Here is a 26624-nt window from a genome sequence, read left to right as displayed (position 1 = left end):
TTTTGGAATTAAAAAAAATTCATTTTCAAAAATTAAATAATGACTAAGATGACACGACCATTGATTCGAACACTCATATCATCTCAATCGTATTTTTAAAATTTGTTTAGAAATGATAAATGAGTGTGCTTTAGCGCGCAGAAGGCACGGCCCACCCATATCCTATCACGTGAAAAACAACATCGTGTGTGGCAGTGTTTTCAAAATCGGATCAGACCGGCCGATTCGATCGAAAAGTGATAACTGGTCCGGACTGAAACACTCCTAAAAATCGTTTTAACAATTAAACCACTCAGAACCGGTCAAAAATTGATAATCGGTCGAACCAGTCAAGAACTGGTAAAAAACCGGCCCCAAGAACCGGCCAAGAACCGGTTAAACCGGTATTTCGATTTTTTTTATTTTATTTATTGAAAAAATAGTTTTTTTTAAATTTTAAAACCTTAATTTAATATTTTATTATATATATACATGATAATTTGAAATTTGTACATCGTTAAAAATATTATGTATTATTATATTTTTTAATTAATTTATTTATTTTTAAATATATATATAACCATAATTAATATTTTGAATATATTTATATCGTTATTTATTTTTCAAACTAGGATAAATATATATTTTTGTCTATTTATATACATCTTTTAAGTTTTAAAATTTAAAATATATTATTAATTATATTATATTATATTATATAAACGGTTTTTAGGTTCGATCGGTTGGACCATTTTTTTATGATAGATTGGTTCGATCACCGTTCCAGTTATAAAAACACCGGTGTGAGATTCTCGGCTTTGGAAGAGCGAGAGAACTAAACGAACGAGGAAGACACGTGGCTTAATAATAAGATTTTTTTTGTATAAAGTATACTTCTGATGAAGAGTCAATGAAATATCGAATATATTGGAAATAAAATTAAGTGAAAATGATTTTATTAATCTAACTTATCTAATTTTGACACTTGTTCTATCAGGTCGTCTGAGTAGATGAATTTGAAATTTATGAATTTGAACCAATACTTTCTAGTGACATCAACATTTTTTTATTGTCACATTAATATTTTCCAGTGATATCTATAATTGAACCAAAATGACCGAAAACTAAAAGTTAATATAATAAAACCAAACTTTTGAGGATTTAGTTGACCAAAATCTAAAATTGTAAATGTTAATGAAAAAAAAACTATTCTTCCTCATATAAATAACGTAATTTATATGTTATTTGTTATAAATACATAAAAAAAATAATTGTACTTTATGATATTTTTAATAACATAAAATTATTCTATTAAGTTTTTTTTCCCTCTGTAGTGTCAATTGTCATTAGAGTTACCTTCTATTAGTAAAAGTAAAAGTGATGTGAAATATTATCAAAAACTTTTCATAACGTAATTAAGGAATCTGTTGATGCTACCCAATTCGTGTAGTACCCGAATGAGATCTAGTGACTCAATTTTTCTTCAGATTTAGAATCAATAGAATTTTCTAAATCATTTTTCACGTGGAACAATATCATAAAATACACAAACATTTCTCAACTACTTGGTGACTTAAGTAACCGTAATTAACACTCCCAAAGTCGATACAAGTCAGAGAGATTTGTCGATGCTACCCAATGAGGTAGTGCCCCAAGGTGTATCCAATGACTCCGGTTTTTTGCACGCGAGATGATAAAAAGAAGAGCCATATGCTTGCATCGACCAAACCCAAGTGAGAGATATTTTCAATATTTTGAGTTTTTATTTTGAGTTTTTTGGTATATTGAATAAAATGAAACTCATAGACAACCGAATTGTAATCTAAAGTCACTAGTATATTGGTAAATCAGATCTTATCCGTACAAACACTGCCTCAAAAAACATATAAAGACGGAGATCTATCAATACACATGAGGTCCATTATTTTTTCAATAAACCCTATATATGTATTGATAAATAAATTTTCACACTTAGATGAACTATTAAGATAAAGATAGTATTTTCACGTGCTTGCTGCATCAGCCCAGTCCCTAGAGTTACCGAGTTCTATTGTCATAAATTAAAAATTAAAAAATTATTAGTCATTTTACTCCTAATGGGGATTGATTCCTGAACCGGAGATTGCTGCAACTTTGAAATTAATAATAGGCTCCAAATAATATACATATTACCGTTGAGATGAAATATGAAAATTTGTTTACCTTCAGTTAACATGAGAAACGAAACAGTAATAAAAATAAATATGGAATTGACAGATAAAGAAATCTTCTGGATGTATATTTCAAAAAGTCAAAATTGCTTTCTTGGGTACATGACCAAGAAACATGGGGGAGAAGAACAGGATCAAGATCAAAACTTTCAGAATATCTTGGTCCTTAATCTGCAAATCACTCAACTTTGTGACGACTGAGACGCAAGTTGTACCCAAGCAAACTCCTCTTTATATGCCTCGTTCCCTTGACACGACGCTTCGCATGTGTACACAACAATAGTCGCCCAATCGAGAGAATCTTCACCGTCTTTGACATGGAAGTAGTAGAGCAGCTGTGGTAAAACCTGAAACCATGGACCCAGGAAGAACATGAACAAAGTATTCCAAGGGAGAGTCAATGTGTCGAAAAGAGCGATCATTTGAGTTTCGATAGGTTTAAGCTTGTGAATGACGGAACATCGATTCAGATCATTGACAGGAGAAAAAATCCGACTTAGAGTTTTGAGGGATTTATTTGAGAAAAACTCTTTTTATTAATGTTCGAGAAATAAATTTATAATTCATATACATAGAGACAGCACCTGAAATTCAAAACCACGAGTGCCACCACAACAATTGCACTTGGGAATGTCTGGTCTCGATGGCCGACCGCTAGAAACGGGCCACAATGGTTTCGCTTTAGCGTCACTAGAATATCTGCTTATCGAAGAAATGAATAGGAAAGTTAAGATGTGGGGGATGTAGAGATTCACACATCCTGGTATAATTCAATGTTCCCATTTGAAAATCTTCTTAGAAGACAACAATAACAACAAAAGACGAACAAAGAAACACAAGTTCCTTATTTTGAACACAATATGATCACCTCAAAATCTGGTCTGGGGCCAGAGATATTCTCTCCTGGAAAAATGCCCAGCTCCTTTTGTCATCATCTCCCTGTCATAAAGGAGGAAAAAAAATAGATACACAGCACAATTCAAAAAATTATCAAAACCACTTGAACAAGAAGCTTGCCTCGAGATCTTTCAGCAACTTTGTGTGAGATCCATCCACACGAGTTCTAGGAATTAATGAACCAGCAGTATCGTTATAGGCAGACATCTCGGTATCAAGTTCACACTCATCCTCATTTGTGATCTCATACTCTGGCCAAAGGGAGTTGCTGGCAGCTATTGGCAATAAAGTACCGATCAAGAATTTATGTAAAAAAAATTGTTTGTTGCCTTTGATGAACACCAAATTATCTTGAAGAAGCTTAAAAAGTCACTCCACAATGTAGGACAACCACAATGTAGGACAAAGTGTCACGCCAAAAACACGGAAAGTGAAGCCCTCTTACTAATTGAGAGGCAGCAATCACAGCTACTCATAAGCCACATGAAGATTTATTCATGCTTTCAGCAATTCAGCATATCAAATTATGTCACATTCAATAACCATTATACTTCTGTAGAACTGTTACCTAATTCCGTTGATTTTGCAGATGTCTCCAACTGCCGACAGCTAACCTTATGACTTAAGCCACTTGATCGCCAATGAGCAGTCTGCATATAGTCATGACTCTTATGATTCCTCTATTTGATAGCTTGAAAGATTAACGTCATGTGTCTCATGCATAGAGGAGCTAAAACCCACCAAATACCTGGTGTTTCCCAGAACAATAACGAACTCTTCTACAGCCACCACAAATTTTATCTCCTTTCCAAGTACCACACCAATTGCAGAGTGGTGCTGGAACAAATCACCAGACAAACCATAAAAACGGAAGCAAATCAAGTATACAAGAAAACACCAGCATCATCTCAAGAAACATATAAAATGAAGCAGATGATAAGTCAGCGTTACCAAAGAGCAGGCCTATCATAAGAAGTTTTTGAAGTTTAAAACACTACAACACATCGATACTAAGGTATACATTAGGATACACATAAAAAAGACAAATTACCTCCAGCTGTCAAAGAAGGCTCAGTTCCATCTTCATTAGGTGCTTCACTGGAGTAAAAGGAATTATCGCGTGGCAATTGACACCGAAAAACCTTCACACTTTACAAAACATGTTGGCATCATGAACATAAAACAGGAAATGATAAGTTGATCATTTCAACTAGCAGATAATAAAACTGAGACAAAAAATGCACTACCTTCTGGAGAGCTTCTCTGGATGCCGCTTCCATTGCTCATGCTGGTCACGAAGAAGGCAAGCCATTGATGGACACATAAATACAAACAGCGAGCGGTGAAATGTCCACTCCTCCGATAGTGGAGCATAAACCTACAAAAGGCAAGCAACATGTAAAATAAAAAAAGAGTACGTTTTCGCCTTTTAAGAAAAGCAAATGGAAACCTAATAAAAATTTAGAATTTGCAGTTTTAACAAACCTGAAGCAGGAACTGCAAAGGGTCACCGCAAAAATCACAAAGATTTGATTTTTCCAAAGGTAAATTAACTGGATCCAACCAAGCCTATCCACAATAAATCAAATGAGTATCCACTATTCGAACAGATTTCCTTAAAAACACTAAAATCCATTTCTCCTTCACTGGTCATAAAACAATCATAGAAAACACAAACAGCAAGAGTCCATGTTCATGTAAAACTAAACTCAAGAATCTTATGAAGCATATTGATTAAAAAAAAAACAAAAAACAAAATACCGGGGAACCACCCGCTTTGCTGGGGAAATACTGGCGGTGCAATGACCATTTATTTTTCGCTTTGTCCACAAACCCTAAGGTCATCGGTATCCGCTCCTCTTCTTCATCGCTGATGTCATCTTCAGTATCATTATTTTGAACTTCATCCTCCTCTTCATCAAAGGGGGATATGCGGAGACTACTGATGTTTGCTCCATTCAAGTCGAATTCCATTCCGCGTTTTGAGAATCAATGATCGCTGTTTCTTCTGCAGCTGCCCGAAACCACAAGTATTTTCCTGTCAGGAAAAAAATCACAATTCACGAGCTCCACACCATGAACATCAACGCGGGATACAAAAATCCATCAATATTTCAACATATAAAATTGAAGCAAAAGCTAAAACCAGTAGAATACCAAGTATGAAAGAGTAAATTGACTGTATTCGTGAATCAAGGAGCTCAGCAGCAGTAACGGTCGACCAAAAGAGAGGCGCCGCCGCCGGAGAGGTTTAGCTTACTAGCAAAGGACACAAGCTGGGCAATTTGGGCTAAAGTCCTAAGCCCATAGGCCCGTACAAAATAAAGCCCAATAAATAATTTTTTTTTTTGAAACTAAGCCCAATAATTTTAAAGATAACATATTTAAAATCAAATTATCCTCCCTCACTTTATAAAGCCATTTATATTTATTTATTTATTATTTATTATTAATCACAGCCTTCAGTAAACGTCGTCGTGTGGCGTTGAGTTTCGAAAGACGATCACCGCCGCGAGTGTTTCCACAAAGTTTACCGTCATGGCGGAGAAGCCTGAACCGGTTAGGGTTTTATACTGTGGGGTTTGCGGATTACCCGCTGAGTATTGTGAGTTTGGATCCGACTTCGACAAATGCAAGCCGTGGTTGATCCAAAACGCCCCCGACCTTTATCCAGATCTTGTCAAAGGTTTTCCTATAAACCCTAATTATACGTGTGTGTTCTGTGATTGGAGATAGTTTGCTCTGTTTTTTTTTTAAAATTAATCTGCTGTTCTGGTTTCAGAGGCTGGTGCGGAAGATGCTGATAAAGTAACAGATCAGCTTCAGTCAACTTGTATCTCCTCCAATGGTACTACTGCACACACACAAACACACAATCTGTTTGTTAATTTTTTGTTGACTGTTTTTAATCTTGTATCATGGTGCATTTCTAGCTTTATATATACATGTATATGTATTTATCCCGTGTTCCATATGCGTGCGTTACGTGTTCTTCCTACTATTGTTCCTACTATTGTTGCTAATGACGCTAAAGCAATATGCTTCTTGAGAGCTTAGAATTGTGAAACAGATAAAGGGTGCAATGCTGTATTGTTTATTATATCAATTTTTTAAATGAAATGCTATCTTTTTCTGGTTTAAATTGTTATTTTTTTAATACTTTTTTAAAAAATTATTTTCTTTTGCATTACCTTGCGAATTTTTCCATCCTTTTCCCCTGTATGATTGGATATTTACGTTCATGATTTTGAAAGTGAATAACTTTTTCATTGTCTTTTGATTGGCAGACACTCAAACCTACTAATTACTAAATTGTTCTTTCCCTTGTGTTTTAAACTGCTCTTCTTGATTCCAACAGTTTCTTCTTCTCAACCAAAGGAAGAAGTAAAACGATTACCTGGTGGGAAGATTAAAAAAAAGGTACGATTTTGACTAAAATATTTTCTTGTGCCAAGTTTAAAAGTCATAATTGTATTTGTAATGATCGGTTGTAATGTTGGTTTTCTTTAGATTTGTGTGAGGTCTTTTTGAATGGATGTTAAGCATGGTTTTCTGCAGGAAACTGCTGATAAAATAGTATAAAAACAGATTTGCTGGAAGATACCGCCAAGATTCATACTTTCTTTCTTTTTTCTCTTTACTTGCTAGAGTAATTATGAAAATGTTCTCTCCTATCAAAACAAAAAAAACTTTGAAAATGCTCTCAAGTTGTATTTTTGAATTGAGAATACTTTTGGTGGAATTTAATCTGAACATAATGTATTATATTGTTCAGTTACGACAAATTGATCAGTATTTGATTATATGGAGAACATAGTTTCTTGTAGCTCTGTCTTTCTATATTATTTGCTATCACTGATAGTTTTATAAAGTTTTTGATACATGATATGTTGTATCATTATTTTCTTTTTCCATGATGATTGGTTCAGACATTTGAATTACATGCACGCTGGCAGTATTGAAACTTATAAGTTCTGCAGGAGAAGCCGGAAGTAATTATTGAAAAGATGACTCGTAATAAGAGGAAATGTATCACCACTGTTAAAGGCCTCGAACTTTTTGGTAAGGGTGTGTGTGGCTTGTGTTTTACTTTTATTATATTATACTCTTGGGTGAAGATTCTATAACCAGCTTGTCCTACATTTCAAAATTTAGGGGTTAAACTGAATGATGCATCAAAGAAGCTTGGGAAAAAATTTGCCACTGGCGCTTCTGTTGTCAAGGTATATTGCATTGGTGGCATAAACCTTTTACATAAGTATTCAATCATGTAAGTGGTTTGCTTTTCCTCTTTTCTGATGTATTGAATAGGGCCCCACTGAGAAGGAGCAAATTGATGTTCAAGGAGACATAGCCTATGACATTGTGGAGTTTATCACTGACACCTGGCCAGATGTAATTTCATGCCTTCTTCTTGTTTTCTTTTCAAAACATTTCCTTTGCTTTCTTGTGTATTTGGATTAAAATGATGCCATTGTTTATAGCTAAAGCGTTGGTGAATTATATGTTTTGTTTACTTCAAGTTATATACTTGAACGCATGCTTTTGTCCCAGTTAAAGTTTATATTATTATCCATATAAGCTAAAGATATTGTACCATTATTCTTCAAGTCCATTGTTGTGTGCGAAATTTGAAAAAATTGACATGCGCTCCTGATTTGGTTGTTGAATCGAAGTAACAGAGGAGTTTGTGTGGAAAGCCTAAGGAAGATATTATTTCTCAGTTGATGCTTCAATAATTTTAGTTGCACAAGTCGCATTTCTGTTGCTCCTAAGTATTATACAATTAAGCTGCTCTGAAACTTCTACCCACGGTGCCTAGGTTGTACTTCATGTATTTGTTCACACGTGGCAATTTGATTGTGTTTTTGTGTATGTTGGTGTCATTATGCAAAATATTCAATGTGAGCATATCTTGGAATCTGAGCGCTGGAACCCATGGTTGTGTCATTCTAACAAATATTTTAAAATTTTAATACAGGGCTATATTAGAATTTTGACCTTGCTTTCAGCACAGTGCTCTGCATTATAATATGTCTAACTTAAGGAGGGACTATAGCTTGGCCTAAATTGGATGACAGCTCCATCACTCGAACAAGATATCTTTAATTATTCCACTTCTTGTGCCTACATGCAGATTAAACGGAAAGAATATTCATAACTTAAAAGAACATTTTGCATGTTTCTAATGGAAATACAACTTTATTCTCCTATTAAAATTTATTTTTCGTTTTACAAAATGCAAAGAAAAAACTGGACTTGTATAGTTTTCATGAAATGGTTATTTTGCGAATGTCATTTGCTATGTAATCCTTTCTTTATCATAGTTCTTTAAAATGAACTCCAATTTTTGCTCTTTTTCGCAATATAATTCAATGTTTTACACCAGTCGTGAAATGGATTGAAGGCCTTACCCTCTTGTTTGTTTTAGGTCCCAGAGACCGCCATTTTCTTTATTGAGGACGGAAAAAAGGTTCCAGCAGTTTAATTGTGGAAAATATTTGCATCATCTCGGTGGCCTAACAAATGGAAGGAAATTCTGGAATTTTTTGGCTTTCCATCCGAAGTTTTGGAGATGCAGGACATGCGCAACGTGTTGAATATTGCTACGCTTGTGGTATAATATCTCGCACAGCATTGTGATCTTGCATTTCAGAAACATGCTTATGTTATAAATTATTATGTATAATATCTATCATGATGTTTTTATATGCACATTTAGACAAAATAAATATGAAATTTTGATCCTAGATCATACCTGTTCAATGACTTGGTTTTTTTGTTTATACGTCTCAGACTTGTGAAGGCTAGTGTTCGTTTTTCGTCTACGTCTCATGCACTTTTTTAGAGACTATAGCCTTTCAAACTTTTCTTAGGAAATTATTTGACAATTATGTGCTTTTGTGTTTGTTTTTGAAATACACTTCTGTGTGTTAATCTGATAACCAACTGCTGTTTTTGCATGAATTTTTTTTCATACTTGGATCTGGAATGCCACACTGGTTTGATTTATTTGCTAGGATTTGATTCAGTTAAAATTTCGAGAGGAAAAAATCCGTAGAAATGTGATTATATGAACTGACCTGCCGAGGTGTTAAACCAATCTTAAAAATCATACAAACCTTAACCTTTATTAATGAGCTCTAGGGCATTAACAATACTGATTTTTATTTAAACCTTTTTCTTTGGTTTGCTAGAGATTTAGATGTAGCTGAGTGTAGCTCAAGCGGCACCTTAGTAGAGCTCGGCTCGATTAATTAAAATTAAATACTCCATTCCTAGCTCGAGTTTGATCAAGTCTAGATTTTCAAGCTGGAACTCGACTTGGATAAATTTTGAGTAACTTAAGCTCAGCAGGTTTGATTTTCTTGAGCATTAGTTAATTTGAGCTTAAGCACGAGCTTGATCGTACAAACACTACCTAAATATAACTAGCTTACTAATAGAAAATTCTTTGGCCGGGTGATAGTATCAGTCTTGGGTCGAACTTGGCTTTCATTTCTTGAAAACTGTCCCATTTGGAGCCATAATGTTTGATCCAATCTTCCCTTGATTTGTAGTGCGGAAGATATTGTTTAATCTTGATATTAGCCTTTTGGCAGAACTGAAGTATTTCATTATTTACTTCGTCGTAAAACTTCATCTCGTTGGGACTACTTGAATGCAGTAGTCCTAGAGTGTAGAAGATGTTTTCATCTGGTGTCACTGCAGACATTCGTTTATCCCATCTGGAAATTTTGAATCATATCATGAAACGATGGAAATATATAAATATATATTACACACACAAATAGAAATTAAGAAGAAAGGGAAATACTGTAGCTAGAGTGATTACTTGTCTCTGTTAAATGGGTAGAAGAGGATGAGTTCAGTGTTAATCTTGGGAATGAGTTTGACAAGAACACCAGCATTGAAATCAAGAACCCGAGACTTTGGCACAAATAAATTCAGCCATGGATGAGTAGGCGATTTCGGGGTATTCTGAACGTCCAGCCTTGGGACTCTTGTCAGGAAATCGAAATAGGACACATCTGCACTGAAATTTAAACCAGGAATGAAGTTCATCTCTTCCAGCAGCATTTCAAATTCCTGCCAACAATTAATAAACAAAATTTGAATTCATTTAATTGATGTAGAGAAGGGATTTAAGTTCAACGGTATTGACATCGTGATCGTCGTAGTACTTTACTAATTCGATAGCGTAGAGGAGACCATGTTTTCTCAACAGTGAAGTAATTTGAGCTTGGTTTGAAGACGAGTTAAAGGAAGACCTCCAACTATCTGGAATAGTCTCATTTGTGATAAGAAGACCTTCCACGTAGTTTGGAACCTTTGATGAGATGAGTTTTTCTTGATCTTTTGTGTACATGGAGAAATTGCTGTAGAGTAATCTTACCCATTTCGCCTACATATATAGTTGAAGAGATATAATACATGACAGTTGACAACAAAATAAGTGAACATGATTGTTTTATATTAATTAACATAGGGGATATAAAATGCGATGGTTTTAATTAAATGGGAAATGGTCAATTTGCGATTTTGATCATTTATGGTGACATAATTCAGTCTTAATCAGCACTCCTAATAAAATGACTAGAAATTTGATGTTACTTAAAGGATCAAAATCGCAATATATATCTATACTAAAAAGAGATGTTAATAGTAATTATCTTTGGTGATGTTTTTTTTAATATTTCAAATGCACCTTTAGTTTGTTGTGACCTTTGTTTTATTTATTTATTTACTAATTATTATTATTATTCAACTTTGATTTATTTTTTTAATTTTTGTAAACTTTATTTTCTTTTTCTTTAATAAAAGAATGTTTGAATTTGTTCCACTTGATCACAACTTTATATAATCATCTTTCGTTATTAGAAAAAAATCATTCATCTTCTATATTTTGTGTATATATGCATTACGTGTGTCACATTTGCTAGTTTAGATATAGCTAGAATGGGACTTACTCTTGTTGGTGCTTTGGCCAAGACGATTCTTGCTCTTGTTATGATGCCAAACTGTCCCAAACCTCCAAGAACTGCATAGAATAGCTCTGATTCATTCTTCCTGGAGCATTTTATGAGCTCGCCTTTACCTATATATACAGCGAAAAGCGAAACCCATTAGTTGCAAATTAAATGAACAAATACAAAACATTCGTCTTGTGTTAAAAACATCTTGTCATATATGTGTGCGATAGGGCTCATGTGAACCAAAATTAACATCCAAGATGCAATTAAGTTGGTCGAATACAGGTCATAATTGCTGACCAATAAGCTAGCATGATCAATTTAATAAATTTAAAGGTACGTATTAAATTGGAAGGATTTCTAATTTATGACCTCTACTTTAATATAATGTATATATAGGGAAATTAATTTTCTAAAACATCGAATTCACGAGGATGGTCATCAATATTTAGTTTTATATTTTAATTAAGGAATTTTTTTTCTTGTAGATTTTTCAAAGTTTGATTTTTGTGCAATTAACGTTTAATATCCGACTATTTTGGTCCAATTGCTGACGTGACATATAGTTTGATAAATCAGCATTTTTCAAAGGCACGTCATAATTTTTCGGTGTCACATCAGTGCTTTCCAGTGTCACAACAGTAATTGAACCAAAATAGTCGAAAATTAAAATTTAGTTTATCAAAATCAGCCTTTTGGCAACCGAGTTGACCAAAAACCAAAATCGAACAAGTTAATTAAACTATTTTCTCTATTAATTAACACAATCCGCCTGCTTAGTTTTCTGATCACTTCAAATCCAAACAATTGTAAGACAATGTTGAATCAATGAGTCATGATAAATCATAATATCCATACTCCATGCACGAAATGTATATACACAAAACAAACTTACCAGTAATAACATCAAGTTGAAGCACATTGCTGATTTGAGGCCCGTGCAAAAACGACTGCCCACTGATTCCAGCATTAGAGAGTGTTCCTCCCACAGTTAGATACAAATAATCAGTCCAAGATACAGGAGTAACCCCATGCTTCAAAGTATCCCGTAAAACGTCGATCCAAAGCGCTTCGCCTCCAACATCTGCATAAAACCCTGAAGAAGGGCTCCAAGAAACCCTAACCCCACTCCTGTTCCTGCTCAAAGAAGCCATGTCCACCACCACTCCTTTGTATGCCATGGCCTGCCCCCTCACAGAATGACCTTGCCCTCTCGCAGCAACAGAAAATGGAGTGCCGGAACAGTTGTTCGAATATCCGATGAGTTTGATGATGTTTTTGACGGATGAAGGATAGAAAACAGCTGAAGGGATCTTGTGGACGATGTTTCCATAATCATTAGAAGCTTCCGTGATCGAATCGGGGTCGGTTCGGATCTTCTTTTTGATGTCATGGGGAGGGATCTGATCTTTGCAAAGTACTGCGGTTTGCAATGGATTGGTTAATGTCTTTGCTGAAATGCAAATTACAATATCGAATGTGATGATGAGTAGAAAGAAAATGGAATGTGAAGGCCGGTTGGGACAATGGGCTGTCATATCAATTAGGAGGAGATAGAAAACATATAATATAATACAATGTTTAATATTATTGATTTGTACTTAGAGATTAACTGTACCATGACATAGGAGTATATGTGGTTAAGAGGCTCTATTTATATGCATAAAAAAAATGAAAATTTTGACTGGGCTTGCATGCACTTAATTAATAGGCAATATGAAAAATATAGTAATAATAATTAAAATAAAGGAAATTTGGTTGAAGGCCGAAGCTGAATTTCGGGTTCATTAGACATAATAAAATCATTGACTTTGATGCGAATTATTAATTTTATAGATATGAACAGATCTAGAGAATTAATTAAATAATTGAAATGGGAGATAGATAAAGATTTTATTTTATTTTTTACGAATATGTTTGAGAGATTAATTAGTTTCAAGTTTTATATTGCGTAATCTTGAAATTCTTTTTGTAGTTAACTCGATTGATTTCAATCTTGATTGATCGGGATATTTTTATTTTTATTTTAATTTTTGTTTGTTAAAATAGTACTTCACGGGGTTTAATATTTTACATCTCATGCCCCTTGTTTGGTATTTTTGTTCAATAATTAATATATGGTAGGTATAGAAATGAGTACTTGCCATTTCATGTATGTTTAAAATGTTTAATTTGGTATTGTTTTCAAAGGCAATGCCCAAGTAAACAAGTAGAAATTAATAAAAATGGAATAATACTTGTGCCCAATAATTTTTAATTTCTCAATTGACCAAAAACTTTGTCCAATAATATATGTGTACACACACTATAATTTGATTGAGTCGATATCAGGTGAGCTAGTCTCACCTATAATATGGATCGATCCTACTCATTGGCATAAAAAAATGTAGTAATGTTTCATGGTCGGACCAAAATAGAGATTTGTTTAATAAAATCGACTTATGAGACTGTATAATGTGAGTTTTTGTGAATTTTTGATAATGTTATTTGAAACTTATCTATGAAATACAGAGAGTAATTTTCCAGCAACAATTTGTTTTTCACATAAAACATTTTAACTTACGCGTATCGATTTTTGTATATATCTTAAATAGGGGTGGAAAAAAAATACCGAAATACCAAAATACCGGAAAATCATACCGAAAAAATTACCGAAATTACCGTACGATATGATACCGTACCGAAATTTTCGGTATCGGTATGGTAAATTTTGTTTTTCGGTATGCCGGTATATACCGAAATACCAAAAAATAATTTTTTAAAAAAAAATATATATATGAAAATTTTCGGTATACCGATTTTTTTGCCGGTATACCGACAATTTTTCGGTATACCGATTTTTTTTTGAATTCGGTATCGGTACACGGTATAGATTTTCGTCATACCGAAAGTTTGGTATACCGAAAATTCGGTATATTCGGTATACGATACGGTATCGGTATGGAAAAATTCCATACCTATTTTTTCGGTACGGTATACGGTATCCGATTTTCAGTACGGTATACCGTATCGACCCACCCCTAGTCTTAAACGCGAAATGGATTTTGCTCCTAGTTTTAAAAGAATTTAGTTTTCACATTTGTATCTTGATATTCAATTCAAATAGTTGAAATTGTTTGGTTTCAAGACACATGAATACAAATTTGATAAGTTGCTATTTAATTAGGGTCACGCAAGGAAATCTTTGAAATAAATGAATTATAGATCCGATGATATGTGTTTTTTGAGGGTCAGAGATTCACATGAATAAGCAAGAAACGAAACGAGAAACATCACCAAAGATTTCATTGTTCCAGTCCAAGATATTGTTTGGGCATAGGGGGAAATTTCTAAGTCAATTTCTAATTAAAATCAGTACCAAATAATGCTGTTATGTGAAAATTAGTTGGAATCTTTCAATTTCATTAAATTGTACGTAATACAGTTTCATCATTAATTTTAAAAAATTAAATTTATTTTCTGAAAACTATTTCGAATCTTTGTGAAGTCATTGTTTGATATTTGATCCGATCCTACTTGATTGACTTTGAATTAATTAAAGGAAAATTCAGAGATTGCATGTTAAATGAATGATTTTCTAAGTTTTGTGAGTATTTTGTTAGCAATTGCAATCCCCTCCTACACTCCCTCCTACATGTTTAATTTAGGTAAATAAATATGCTATACAATCTATTATTTAATTTATCAATTAATATCTCTTTCATATCTTACCTTTATTACAATAAAAAATATTTAGTATTTATGGAAATATTAAAATATATTAAAAATTTTACTTTTAAATAAATTTTATTTTAATTAAATGATATTCAATACATTGTAATAATATCTATTTTTTAATATCCATATTTTTATACGTGTGTGTATATATATGTATTATTATAATTAAAAATAAAAATTAAAGATAAATAATAAATAAATAATATATATCTAAAACTAACAAATAAATTAAAAAAATTATCAAATAAACTTCCGATTTTCAGTAAAATATTCGAAACTTTTATTTCAATTATCAAGAGTATCTCACATAATATTCAATCATTCAATGTTGATATACTATGGAAGAAAATTGCATATATATATATATATATATATATATATATATATATATAAGTATCTATTATACAATTACATAAAAAAGAGTTGAAAAAAAAACTTAGCACGAGTATTTGCGATGAATTTCAAGAAAAAAAAAAGGGTTAGATAAACAATGTACCTTAATGATTCTTTCATTCAGCATTGGTTTAAATTTCTTGTGTATTGTCGTGTAAAAGAACTTTTATAATATCGTATCACGTATCAATTTTGTGAGATGTATTTCCGATCTGACCTGACTTATGGAAAGTTATTTTTTTTAAAAAAATATTTACTTTCCATTGCAAATATATTTCAGGTCAACGTGTTTCATGGATATAAATCTGTGAAACTATCTCGCAGCAATAGTAAAAAAACCTACTTATAAACAAATATATCCACCAATTTATTATTTATTTATTCTCTAATTCAAAAAAAATTTATTATTTATTTATTTATGATCTCTTTCCTAAAAATTATGTGCATCTTAAAAATTATAAGTACTCGGTCAAATTCGTAACTCTGATTATCTCATCAACATGTGTATTCTTAAATACGAAACCCTCACGTATTCAATGCACTCGATCTACAATATCTAATTATATATATATATATATATATATAAATACATAATCACAATCTATCGCTTTTACAAAATCTCAAGCAGGCAAGTCATACATGATGTAATATATGTCCACATACAAGGGGGTCACTTGGTGGATATATAATATTCATTTGCTATGAAAAATCGCGACAAAAGATTTGAAAAATTAATTAAAAATATCCTAGGATGTACTAAATAAAATAAAAAAAATACATATATGGGAAATAAAACTATAGTTTGGGCAACTGAATATTTAATGGAAGTTTAATTTCAAATTAAAAAATTTCTACATTATAATAATAATTATTATAAAATGTACCACGATCAAGTTGACTTGAGTTTCATCCAAATAACTTGGCATGCATCATCGATCTAATTCGATGGTGCATGCATAGAGATAGGGAATGTATCTGTTAATTAATGAGATGATCGAAAAAATTATAAACTCCACATATAAAAATAATTCGTAGATCGTAAGATGCACAATTGGGACAATAGAATATATATGTTGAGTTCAACGCTGACCAAAAAAATTAGATAATTCTCCTATACTCATCTAAACTAGTATTGCTAGTCATATAATTAAAATTAATATTTTTAATAATTATTATTATTTTTTGCATATCCAATTAATAATAAAATATATTGATAAAAAATACATGAACCTAGAATAATAGAGACGTCAAATAAATTAAATGTTCTGAAAGACAACCAAAAAAAACAATAAAAATCTTTCCTTCATTAATTTAGAAAAGAATGGGAGGGAGGGCCGGCAAAAGAATATTGAATTGATTAAACTTCGAACCACCAAGGAAGAAGGAACTTAGTTGATTAGCATAATGATTTTTCAACTACGGCAAATACAATAGTATTAATATATATATATGTGAGTTAGAATTGGCTAGGAAACGTCGAACAAGTCACATCGGTGATGTGGGATGGACAAACATTAATACATAGAAGTATCAAAATGGCTAGGCCGTCCCGTCATATAAAATAGGTAGGTTAACTTGACAATTTTCTAACCACCTAAAAGGTGCCCCTCCTCGCCTTGCCTCACCTAATGGCGGGTTGCGGGTCGGTCCACCAAAACTCGCCAAATTATACGTAAACCTGATTGGCCGCCCCGCCACCTAAAATAGGTGGGTTGAGTTGGGTTGGACCTGATGTATTCCCAACTAGCCTAAAAAATGGGTCATCCCGTCCCGCCCGCCTAATGGTAGATTGCGGCGGGTTGTGGGTCGGTCCACCCCGCTAGTTTATTTTAACACCTCTATTAATACGGCACGAATATTTCTCTTTAGGGAATATATATATATATATATATATATATATAAATATATTGTACATTATCTTAGGGTTTTAGTTTATTAACTTATCAAATATTGATCTTGACACACTAAATTTTAATTTTCGAATATTTTGGTTCAAACATGGTAGTGTGTCAAGCTCAATATTAGTGGTGGACATGCACGTCACCAATTTTAGTCGTTATGACGTACAATATTTTTCGGTACAACATCATGAACATTCCACTGAAACATATGATACTAAAAACTAAAAAGTTTAAAAGTTATAGCATCAAAACTCAAAATTGAATATAACATTTTGGTGTACCGAGAAAACCCTCAAAATTATGCTTGTATAAATTTTATTCCAATGAAAATTGATGAATCAAGCAATGACTTGTAGCCATTTCGACATCAGAATCCAATATTTTAGATGAGGTTTTGAGTTCGGGATCTAATTATGATAAAGCTTTTTCTCGGGGTAAAAAAAAAAAAGTTGAATCGGTTCATGTAAGTCCTCTAGAGGTGTGGCTTTGAATGGAGCTAGATAGGCCTAATAAGATATGGGGTGTTTCCATATCTGAAATTCAAATTTCAATTGAATGGGATACACAAAATCTTAATGAAAAACACACACAAGAGCTGGTGGTCCCATTTATAAGACAAGATCTAGTAAACTGGATTTGCACACCAATGTCTCATTCAATAAGATACAACTTAAACCAAAGGGAAGTGATCAGGAATAATTAATTTTCTAATATTAAATTGACTATAGAAACACAATTCAAATGTACTTGAGAGCTTTGAAAAAATCGTCTTAAATACAACATGAAATGTTGCAAGTTTCGTGTAGTTGTTTCAACATGCATTGTTTTTATCTTCTTTCACGCATAGTAATAATCTTTATAATCGTACAACAACAAACCTTATGAAGCAAAAACTCAAAAATATTTCCTAGAAACAATCTAAAAAACTATCATTCATAAAAAAATTGATGTTAGCACTCACCTGCGACCCAAATTTTACCACATGAGACCGATCAGGCCATGACTGTCGGCCGGCGCCCTACATGTCAAAATCGAATTTTCCTGTTACGATCGAGTACTCATGCTTATTGCCTAAATCTACGTAGGTTGAGCTATATACTTGGGGCTTTCACAAATTGAATGTTCTCAATCATTCACGTGCAAACTTGGATTCTTTGTGTCTACATAAGCCGATATACTATGATCACTTTGGTATAGTTGGGGATTAGATTATTTGATAACCAGTTTGGGTGTTAGGATTTTGTTTGTTTCAAGTAGTTTTTAACTCTTTATGACCACCGTTCTAAACAACGCGGAGTATGAAAAAAAAATTTCACTTCAAAGTTCGAACAAAAACGTGAAAAAACACTCGAATCATGTAAAAAAAAGTGAAAGAGCTAGAAAAAACGAAAAACAATGTAGATAAATTTTAAGTTAAGTTTTTACTAAATTGTAACTTTTGAATTTTATTATAAATAACAAATACGTAATAACATAAAACTTTTTTTTTTTTTTAAAAAAAACTCTTAAAAACATCGAAATAATATTTGTCTCGAACTTTCTTTTTCAGAGGGTTTATAACATGTCGGAGTTTGTGAGCTAGCTCTTGTGTTATTTCTTGGGTATTATCAGAAATGTAAAGTCGACACATCCACTGATCTGTGATACATCACTAACATGCTGACAATGAATTGTAGTTCTTATCGAAAGAAAAAGAAAAAAGAATGCAAAATAATTCGATCATACATAAAAATGCAATTTAAAGAAAGATATAATTAATTTAACTTCTGATTATTTTTTAAGCATTTGCATGTTTTCTGAAAAAAAAATGCAGTTTTATGTTTTAAGTTATTCTGAATTTTTTACTTCAAATCAAAACATATATACTTTAAAATCTCCTGAAGATCCAATCTTGGAACCAACAGTGATGGAGCATGGTTCCCGGAACCGAAATGCAGTTAAACATTGTCCACGATTAGCTAATCTGATGGCTCGTACTCTAGCAAAATTTGCACTCAACGCAAGCATAACAGAACATGAATTTTTTTGATTTTGTTCCTCTATTTCTACGTTTATTATGGTAGTGTTTAGGAGAGCTTTTAGGAAATATTTCTTAGCTTTTACTTCACAAAATTTCACAAAATTTTAAAATTTTGTGAAGGAAATTAAGACTGAAAAGTAATTCCTAGAAGTTCTCTCAAACACTACCTATATGTGCATAAGGATAATATAAATGGTCGATGATCAATATATTATTTGATACTTTTTTATTTAAAAAAAAACTTACTTTAAAATCAACAGTTGAAAGGCTTGCAAAATTCACACTAAGGTTGAATACTTGAATTGATAGGACCAAAGCAAAAGTTAAGCACATGATTCTTATTCTTTCAAAATGATGTACAAGAATAGGAATATGAACATGTGATGGAGGCTCCACCCTTCAATATCCTTGTATTCCCTTTTTTTTAAAAAAAATTATTCCTTCAACCACCGGCAGAATTTAGAATTTGAAAATTAATAATTTATATATATATATTTAAAAAAAGCTACATATAAAACGTAGAAATAATAATTAAATATATAATATTTAGTAGCATCAACCCTTCTTAGCATTTCTGTAAGCACTACAAGCTACAAGATAAACCCAAATGAGAACCACCAATGATATGATCAGTATAATGCTGACATTCCTCCACTCCTGCCTCAAGTTTTCAAGCAAACCAGCTTTGCAAGAATCACAGTTGTAGCATAATATTCTCGGATCATTGTTCCAAATCGCACAATCCGCGTCTGCTGCTGCGTTCGATGATCCGATCCAACTCGTGGGACTCGAGTACTGCAACCCACATATTATGGGAGGCTTGCAGCATCCTGACTGTAATATTGCATCATATTACATATAGTAATTAGTGGGAGTAATGTATTCTGAACTCTATTGATGCACATGCATCTGTAGACTAAGAAGAATGTTTTGAATGAATGTCGGAATTTCGGAAATGGATCATAAACAAATAATAATGATAGAAGTGTCTCAGAAACCAAGTAAAGATCATTCCAGCAGAAACACTCGAGCCTTATAAACCCCTAAACTAAATACTAGTTCGAGTCCATTCGACCTATCTTGTGGCCAATCGACTAAATGGTTAGTTCGCGGTTTGGATCACGCTTAACACCAACTAAAAAGAAACACTAAGCTGTAGTCTGTATACATGAATGACAGTGAGAGAAAGAACTAGGAAGAAGCATCCCTTTGGGCTTTGTGTAGTAATCAACACCATTTTCTCTGTTTTTTTTTTCACCGAAGAACAATTATTAAAATATTCTTCTTCTTTTCTCCTGTGATAAACAAACAAACGAACAAACAAACGAACATGGTGTATATACACTAGGACGCATTCAAATACGTGAGTCCGATACAAGATTTATATGGAGTGTTAACTAATGAACTCAATAGCATACCTCCACAGAAGACAGATGACCGGCAAAGAAATCAGCAGCAGAGAAATATCTGTTGGCAAGCTTAGAACATGTCTGAGTATCCACCAGACAAGCCCTTATCTTCCCCCAGTTATCATTTCCAGTAACCTGATCTCGAAGCCAAGACGAAAAACCCTCCAGCCTGTACTCCTGGAATCCCACTTGGGGGATGGAGTAGGCGCCGTCAGGGCGTGTGACCACGAAGGTCAGCACAAGGAGGACGAGAAGCAAAACTATGAGCATAGCCATGCACACCAAGTACACTCCCAACAGGCCTTCCTTTTTCCTATACGCGCCCAGAAATCCGGTGAGGGACACGACTAAGAATGCAATCCCGATGAAAAGGAGAGGCCATCGTATCCAGTGGATGCAGTCGTCCCCTGGCTTCAAGGCGAGCCATATGCCGGAGGCGATTATGGGGATGGAGCACATCAAGGCCACGAAATTCAGGATTGCCGTTAAGTTACTGCTCACTGCCATGTTGCATGAATACGTAAAGTGCGTACGAAAAATCAAGAGTCGGTGTTTGTTTTCCGGGAGAGCACTTGGTGGAGAGAAACACTAGTGCATTAAATATTCAGAGGGGAAAAAAATTACTCTCAAAATAACAAATTTTAACAATGTTTTTTTTTTCTAAAAAAAAATTAAAAATCAACACTACTTTTCCCAGTGGAGAGTCCGTCACTCTCCACAATTTATCGACTGTCCTATTACCTTTTTGAATTTTTACAGAACTTTAATATGATTATGTTAATTTTTTGTTTCTTTCTTTTTTTTTTAAATTTACTTAATGGCATTTATTATTTGTTTATAATTAACTTTTATAGTATGGCTCTGTCATTTCATCTGTGTCAAGAAAACTCTCTCAAATCAATCAAGAACATATAGGAGTTGCTGTAAATCCTACTAAACTTCAGATCGTAATACTAATTTGTTCTTCCCAACTTGGGAAATTTCTGAGGAAACTATTTACGACCGCTGTACAAACACTTTACAAAAGGATTCCTCCTTGGCAACAAACAACAAATTCGTAGCTAAATGAATTACGTTCCAGTCGATCTCGTTTATTACTTCTCCTTGGGAGCTGTGGAGTTTTCGAGGTTGAGATCTCCAACGCCTTTCGGGGGGCCGATGCTACAGCGAGCAGTATTATGTAATTCAATGGCATCTTTTACTTTCTGAAACTGAGAGTAGTACACATTAGATGGTTTTTTGTTTAATAATTATATATTCACTCTATATTTCATTATGTGCCACCTGACACAGAGAACATTGTATCTTTGGCCCCAATCTGAAATCCAAAACATGTTAAAAAATCGAAGTACTCCAATGACATGCAAACATGATACACTAAAGGGTTTGACTCTTTTACTCGCCCTGATAACTCAAACACAGCTCTTTATTTATTAAAATCGAAAATTTCGTTCTTATTCTTCATGAACTAATAACTGTGAGAAAGAAAAGTTCAGAAAATAACCCATTGATAAAAATATGATCTTTAGTTATGTGTGTAAAAGTTGAAAATTGGAATGTTCTTTTTTATTAGGCTACAGACAGTGCTTTGAAGTGCTTGGGCGACTAAAAGAGTTCAAGAGATGCAAAAGACGAGCATAAAGGCAAGCCATTTGTGGACACGAGTTATTTAGCAAAATATTTCAAATCTGCCTATGGTTTTTACACCATTTTCAGCAGAGAATTTTAGCTGTTTTCAATATCACAGGGGGAAAAGGTGTTTTAGATGCACACCGTTCATCATTTCACCCAGTTTAGAACTAGAGAATCCGATATCAAAGGCAGATATTACTCAAATTTTAATCAACTATTATCTGAAACGCAAATTCTTAACCTCGGGTGGCATTAAAGCAATTTATTCACCAACAGCAAAAGCAAGAAAAAGAACAGAATTAGCCAACTTACTTTGGCAAGGGAACATGAAAAGGACTCAAGCAGTCCATCCGCTCCACGGTAGAAGTGGAAATGAGGAAGAACCTTTACATTTAAACTCCTGCACAAGGGCTTGTTTTCATCAAAATTGACTTTAAAGAACACGATATCGGGATGCTCGTCTGCTGTTCTGCAAAGCTGATATTGGAATAAACAATTACACTACAAGAGAAACTGAAAACCAAATCACGATGTGCAGTGTACGGAGGAAAATAAATTAGATCATAATTTATTTTCTCGAGGAACATTGTGTCCGATGAAGCATTTGTTCATGTAATGTTGCGGACCCAATTACATTGGGCTTGAACCAAACGGACCCAAAAAGGAGGCTCAAGCTCTTATCTAAAAATAATTGGAAGATTCGAGGTTGGGGGAGGAAATAAATAGAGGAGTTGTTAAGGAGGTGGTGATCACGCTTATTTTATTGTTAGACTGACTAGCTTGTGCTAGGGGCAAGAGTTCATCTCTCATGTAAAAAAGCTTAAACCCTTGGTTTTCTAAAAACACTCAGATTATTGGATTGAATTGTGAGTTCTATTCATGCTTGCGTCATTACGCAACAAGTATTTTGCATTCAGATCATTTACATCAATGAACAATGGCATGTACCTCAATGCGGAGAACTTTAACAAGATGGCCATTAAATAATCTTTCAGTAGACCATCCTATCATCAGGGTAATACAAGAACTGGAAAATAAAAAACTTACCTTGGGAAATAATGCTCGGCAAGAAGCACACCATGTTCCATAGAACTCAACAATAACTAATTTATCTCCAGCCTCACTCAAGGCACTCAAGAATTCTTGTGTGGAGTGAATGTCTTTCATATTTGGGCCTGCGTTTCTTTCCCACCATTTGGGCGGCTCAGTCTCAGCTACTTTCACGTGAATCTAATACCAAATATCAGTTGATGGATCAGAAAAACAGATTCAACAAGTAGTTTTCTATGAGGGGAAAAAAAAAATTGAACTACAGAATAGCACACTGCAGAAGTCATAATAGTTTTAGACATTGTGATTTGTTCACTGGATAAAAGAGAAAAGATCAAACTTACTGGTTACTCACACAGTGTGTATTCATACAGTGAACACTGTAAAAGAATGTTTTGACAAAAACAACAGCAAGTCTTTTATTTCATTTTTCTATTCCCAAAAATTAATATTATTATCTTGTTCAAAGAGTCCTAAAGAAAAGGTTTGCTGCTGAGTATCGTCTGCCATGATATATGCACATTATCATGCCAAATGTAGAGTATTTTAATAGCATAAATGAATCAGAACAAGTAAAATCAGAATCAAATCAAGATATTGGCTCCCGGATCTTTGGGAGTCTGGTTGGATAAAAAAAATGTAACTCAAGTTTACATCTAGAGGAGAAATAACCATATTTCACTGATGCGTGTATGAAATTTCGAAGGTTGGAAACCAAGCGAGAAAAAAGAATTGATGTTTCAGTAAACTGTCTGCTGATATTCTATCTATTTGATGCAAATTCTCATGTAGAGTTTATTGGACTTGGAATTTCTAGATACATATAAAACCACTTTAATTTACAGCTTCTGCGTCCAAACTCGACCTTCATTGTATTCCAAGCCCATACACTTAATGCACTAATTAATTCACCTAGTCAAGTATTCAGTCCAATTTTGTCACCCAAACTCAAATTCAGTAATCAAATACATGGCGAGGGAACAAGCAGCAAAATCAAAAGCTTCAAGAAACAATACTTGGTTGAGTTTTTTCACAATATCAGCAAGCAAAAGCACTTGTTATCAAATAAAAATCAATGCCCATATCCAAAAATAGATGAAATCCAAGAAAGTCAACAACTTTACCTTAAAAGATGTCAGTTGCTTGCGGGTACTAAAGGAAATTGGAGGAACGAAATGAAAACCAAGAGATAAAACTTCTGAAACAGAAACCATCCTCGTATTTGACCAACGCACAGAATTTAAAGACAATGAGATTGAGGTTGAGCGAGAAGTAGAAAAACAAATAAAATTGTCAGATAGTCTAACAACATCAGCCATTTTACACATGAAATTCGCTTTAACTCTCTGGTGGGTGTGGGCGTTAGGCTCAGTTGGGATTCGGGAGTAGTCTTCTTCTCAAAGTGCTTTTGTGTCAAGGGAAAAAGAATTCACAAATGTAGTAAAAATTATTTTTCTTCACACTAACAAAAATTAATACATTTATTTATAAAAAAAAAACGACAATCCAATGGTTAAAAAAAAAAATACATCCAATGTTCTAAACTTAAAACAAATTTCACTTAAAATTTATTAAAACAGCTTTTAGAAATTTAATCGATGCATGAATACAATTTTATGATATCTTTTTCGTGTAATTGGCTTACTACAGTTTTATTGTTTATCCATGAACAAAATAAATTCTTGTGTTTATATACGTATACTTCGGATTTAACATTCATTCACTTATAAAACTAGTGTGACATCTAACATGTTAATTTTTTTAGTGTCACGTCTCTATCTTTCAATATCATATTAGTATTTCTGGTATCATAACAACAAATAAATCAAAATAGTCTAAAATTAAACGTTAATAAACAAAAATAAAATTTGAAAACTTAGTGAACCAAAGCTCAAAATTGAACAACTTTCTTTCTTTGTTATATATATATATATATATATATATATATATATATATATATATGAGTTCTTTTATGATGCCCAACATTATATGAAGTGAGCATATAGTGTTGGGCACCATAAAAGAACTCATATATAAATCTATTTCTACTATAAAAAGATGAATGTGGGGGTAAAGTTTTTCATTGTGTATATACATCTTTACCCTTTCATTATATATAAATGAGATAATAATTAGGGATATATAAGTAAAATTACAAAAACGAAAGGGACAAAGTTGGAAAATGCACAAGACAATTAATGTAATAGTTTCACATATAACTTTCATTTGAATAAATTCTATTTAATTGTATTTCTTTCATTTCAATTCCTTCCTATTATTAATTGGAACAAATTTTCATACATAAATTTTATATGTTATTATTATTATTATTATTATATATTTTTTCATTTCGTCCATTATTTAAAATATTCCAATATAATTTTTTAATAATATATCAATATTATTCAATCAAATAATAGAATATTGTCACCCAAAAACGAAAGGGACAAAGTTAAAAAATGCACAAGAAAATTAATGTAATAATTTCACGTATAACTTTCATTCTAATGAACTCTATTTAATTATATTTCTTTCATTTAAATTCATTCCTATTATTAATTAGAACAAATTTTCATATATACATTTTATATGTTATTATATTTTTTTTTCATTTAGTCCCTTATTTAAAATATTCCAATATAATTTTTTTAATAATATATTAATATTATTCAATCAAATAATAGAATATTGTCACATTGAAAACAAATGCATACACTAAATTTATATACATTTTTATCCACTTTGTCCTTTTTTTTTTTGTAATTTTACTTATATAGCCCTCATTTATATAGAATGAAAGGGTAAAGATGTATATACACAATGAAAAACTTTACCCCTATATTTATCATTTTATAGTTGAAATAAAAGTGAAAGTTATAGAATTAGATAGAGTCTATTTACTTTAAATATTTTTTGATAATTTGTCAAAATGTATATAAATTTAGTGTATTCATTTGTTTGTAAGGTGATAATATTCTATTATTTATCCCTACATTCATACTTTTTCTCAAGTTTTCTTTATAATAACTTTGGAAATATGATGAAAATCAATTAAAATATAATGTTGTATTCAATGATTCAAAAAAATAAATGCACCACTTTACTTAATTCATACTATTAATTGTGTTGAATTTTCATACATTAATTTTATATTTTATTTTATTTCTATTTCTACTATAAAAGTATGAATGTAGGGATAAATAATAGAATATTATCACTTTGCAAACAAATGCATACACTAAATTTATATATATTTTGACAAATTATCAAAAAATATTTAACTTCTAATTTTTATCATTTCATCCGTGTTTTATCTCTTTCAATAAATTATTTTATAATGAATTGTTAAAGTATAAAAATACGTTTCTCAAAAAATAAATCCTAAAGAAATAAACATCTATTTTCTGCTATAAAAGGATGAATGTGGGGGTAAAAATTTTCAT

The 26624-nt window shown here is 32.5% G+C and overlaps 5 protein-coding genes across 6 annotated transcripts; 1 reads left to right on the top strand and 4 right to left on the bottom strand.

The window, feature by feature from the left end:
* Nucleotides 1-2116: 2116 nt before the first annotated feature.
* LOC140887046 (uncharacterized) lies at nt 2117-5385 on the bottom strand. Of its 2 annotated transcripts, none has more exons than XM_073294058.1 (11): nt 5244-5385; nt 4848-5124; nt 4572-4655; nt 4334-4464; nt 4138-4235; nt 3835-3923; nt 3655-3736; nt 3207-3361; nt 3058-3128; nt 2774-2888; nt 2117-2536 (listed from the first exon to the last, which is right to left on the bottom strand). In XM_073294058.1, exons 2-11 carry the CDS (start codon nt 5058-5060, stop codon nt 2372-2374), a joined length of 1203 nt encoding a protein of 400 aa, XP_073150159.1. In that variant the 5' UTR covers nt 5061-5124; nt 5244-5385; the 3' UTR covers nt 2117-2371. The 2 variants fall into 2 exon arrangements, with proteins under 2 accessions (XP_073150159.1, XP_073150160.1); XM_073294059.1 differs by having other exon boundaries at nt 5267-5371.
* A 132-nt stretch (nt 5386-5517) lies between these two features.
* LOC140887049 (translation machinery-associated protein 22) lies at nt 5518-8852 on the top strand. Its single transcript, XM_073294062.1, has 7 exons — nt 5518-5772; nt 5869-5934; nt 6445-6506; nt 7067-7148; nt 7242-7309; nt 7398-7481; nt 8518-8852. The coding sequence occupies exons 1-7, from the start codon at nt 5625-5627 to the stop codon at nt 8572-8574; spliced, it is 567 nt and encodes a 188-aa protein (XP_073150163.1). The 5' UTR covers nt 5518-5624; the 3' UTR covers nt 8575-8852.
* Nucleotides 8853-9525: 673 nt separating this feature from the next.
* Nucleotides 9526-12597, bottom strand: LOC140889663 (cytokinin dehydrogenase 2-like). The gene is made up of 5 exons (XM_073297384.1): nt 11955-12597; nt 11057-11184; nt 10243-10491; nt 9922-10175; nt 9526-9814 (listed from the first exon to the last, which is right to left on the bottom strand). Exons 1-5 carry the CDS (start codon nt 12595-12597, stop codon nt 9526-9528), a joined length of 1563 nt encoding a protein of 520 aa, XP_073153485.1.
* Nucleotides 12598-19549: 6952 nt separating this feature from the next.
* Nucleotides 19550-21204, bottom strand: LOC140887047 (tetraspanin-2-like). Its single transcript, XM_073294060.1, has 2 exons — nt 20509-21204; nt 19550-19924 (listed from the first exon to the last, which is right to left on the bottom strand). The coding sequence occupies exons 1-2, from the start codon at nt 21004-21006 to the stop codon at nt 19646-19648; spliced, it is 777 nt and encodes a 258-aa protein (XP_073150161.1). The 5' UTR covers nt 21007-21204; the 3' UTR covers nt 19550-19645.
* Nucleotides 21205-21447: 243 nt separating this feature from the next.
* On the bottom strand, nt 21448-24600 carry LOC140887048 (thioredoxin-like 2, chloroplastic). The gene is made up of 4 exons (XM_073294061.1): nt 24306-24600; nt 23179-23361; nt 22444-22608; nt 21448-21710 (listed from the first exon to the last, which is right to left on the bottom strand). The coding sequence occupies exons 1-4, from the start codon at nt 24507-24509 to the stop codon at nt 21594-21596; spliced, it is 669 nt and encodes a 222-aa protein (XP_073150162.1). The 5' UTR covers nt 24510-24600; the 3' UTR covers nt 21448-21593.
* Nucleotides 24601-26624: the final 2024 nt, after the last annotated feature.

Source organism: Henckelia pumila, chromosome 3 (genome assembly GCF_033568475.1).
Source record: "Henckelia pumila isolate YLH828 chromosome 3, ASM3356847v2, whole genome shotgun sequence".
NCBI lineage: Eukaryota > Viridiplantae > Streptophyta > Magnoliopsida > Lamiales > Gesneriaceae > Henckelia > Henckelia pumila.
This window is presented reverse-complemented; position numbering and strand designations above follow the sequence as displayed.

Bases quoted from the DNA above. Each gene is read 5' to 3' on its own strand.
- LOC140889663 (XM_073297384.1), bottom strand. From the start codon at position 12,597: ATGACAGCCCATTGTCCCAACCGGCCTTCACATTCCATTTTCTTTCTA. The intron at 10,492-11,056 runs GTAAGTCCCATT...CTATATATGTAG, and splicing joins TGGCCAAAGCACCAACAAGA to GCGAAATGGGTAAGATTACT. The intron at 10,176-10,242 runs GTTGAACTTAAA...AATTGTTGGCAG, and splicing joins ACGATCACGATGTCAATACC to GAATTTGAAATGCTGCTGGA.
- LOC140887049 (XM_073294062.1), top strand. From the start codon at position 5,625: ATGGCGGAGAAGCCTGAACCGGTTAGGGTTTTATACTGTGGGGTTTGC. The intron at 5,773-5,868 runs GTTTTCCTATAA...TTCTGGTTTCAG, and splicing joins TTATCCAGATCTTGTCAAAG to AGGCTGGTGCGGAAGATGCT. The intron at 7,310-7,397 runs GTATATTGCATT...TGTATTGAATAG, and splicing joins CTGGCGCTTCTGTTGTCAAG to GGCCCCACTGAGAAGGAGCA.
- LOC140887048 (XM_073294061.1), bottom strand. From the start codon at position 24,509: ATGTGTAAAATGGCTGATGTTGTTAGACTATCTGACAATTTTATTTGT. The intron at 23,362-24,305 runs GTAAAGTTGTTG...ATTTGGTATTAG, and splicing joins AGCAACTGACATCTTTTAAG to ATTCACGTGAAAGTAGCTGA. The intron at 21,711-22,443 runs GTAAGTTGGCTA...TACTACTCTCAG, and splicing joins TTTCATGTTCCCTTGCCAAA to TTTCAGAAAGTAAAAGATGC.
- LOC140887047 (XM_073294060.1), bottom strand. From the start codon at position 21,006: ATGGCAGTGAGCAGTAACTTAACGGCAATCCTGAATTTCGTGGCCTTG. The intron at 19,925-20,508 runs GTATGCTATTGA...GCAATATTACAG, and splicing joins GTCATCTGTCTTCTGTGGAG to TCAGGATGCTGCAAGCCTCC.
- LOC140887046 (XM_073294058.1), bottom strand. From the start codon at position 5,060: ATGGAATTCGACTTGAATGGAGCAAACATCAGTAGTCTCCGCATATCC. The intron at 3,924-4,137 runs GTAATTTGTCTT...GATTTGTTCCAG, and splicing joins GCCTTCTTTGACAGCTGGAG to CACCACTCTGCAATTGGTGT. The intron at 2,537-2,773 runs GTGCTGTCTCTA...CCATGGTTTCAG, and splicing joins CTCGTGGTTTTGAATTTCAG to GTTTTACCACAGCTGCTCTA.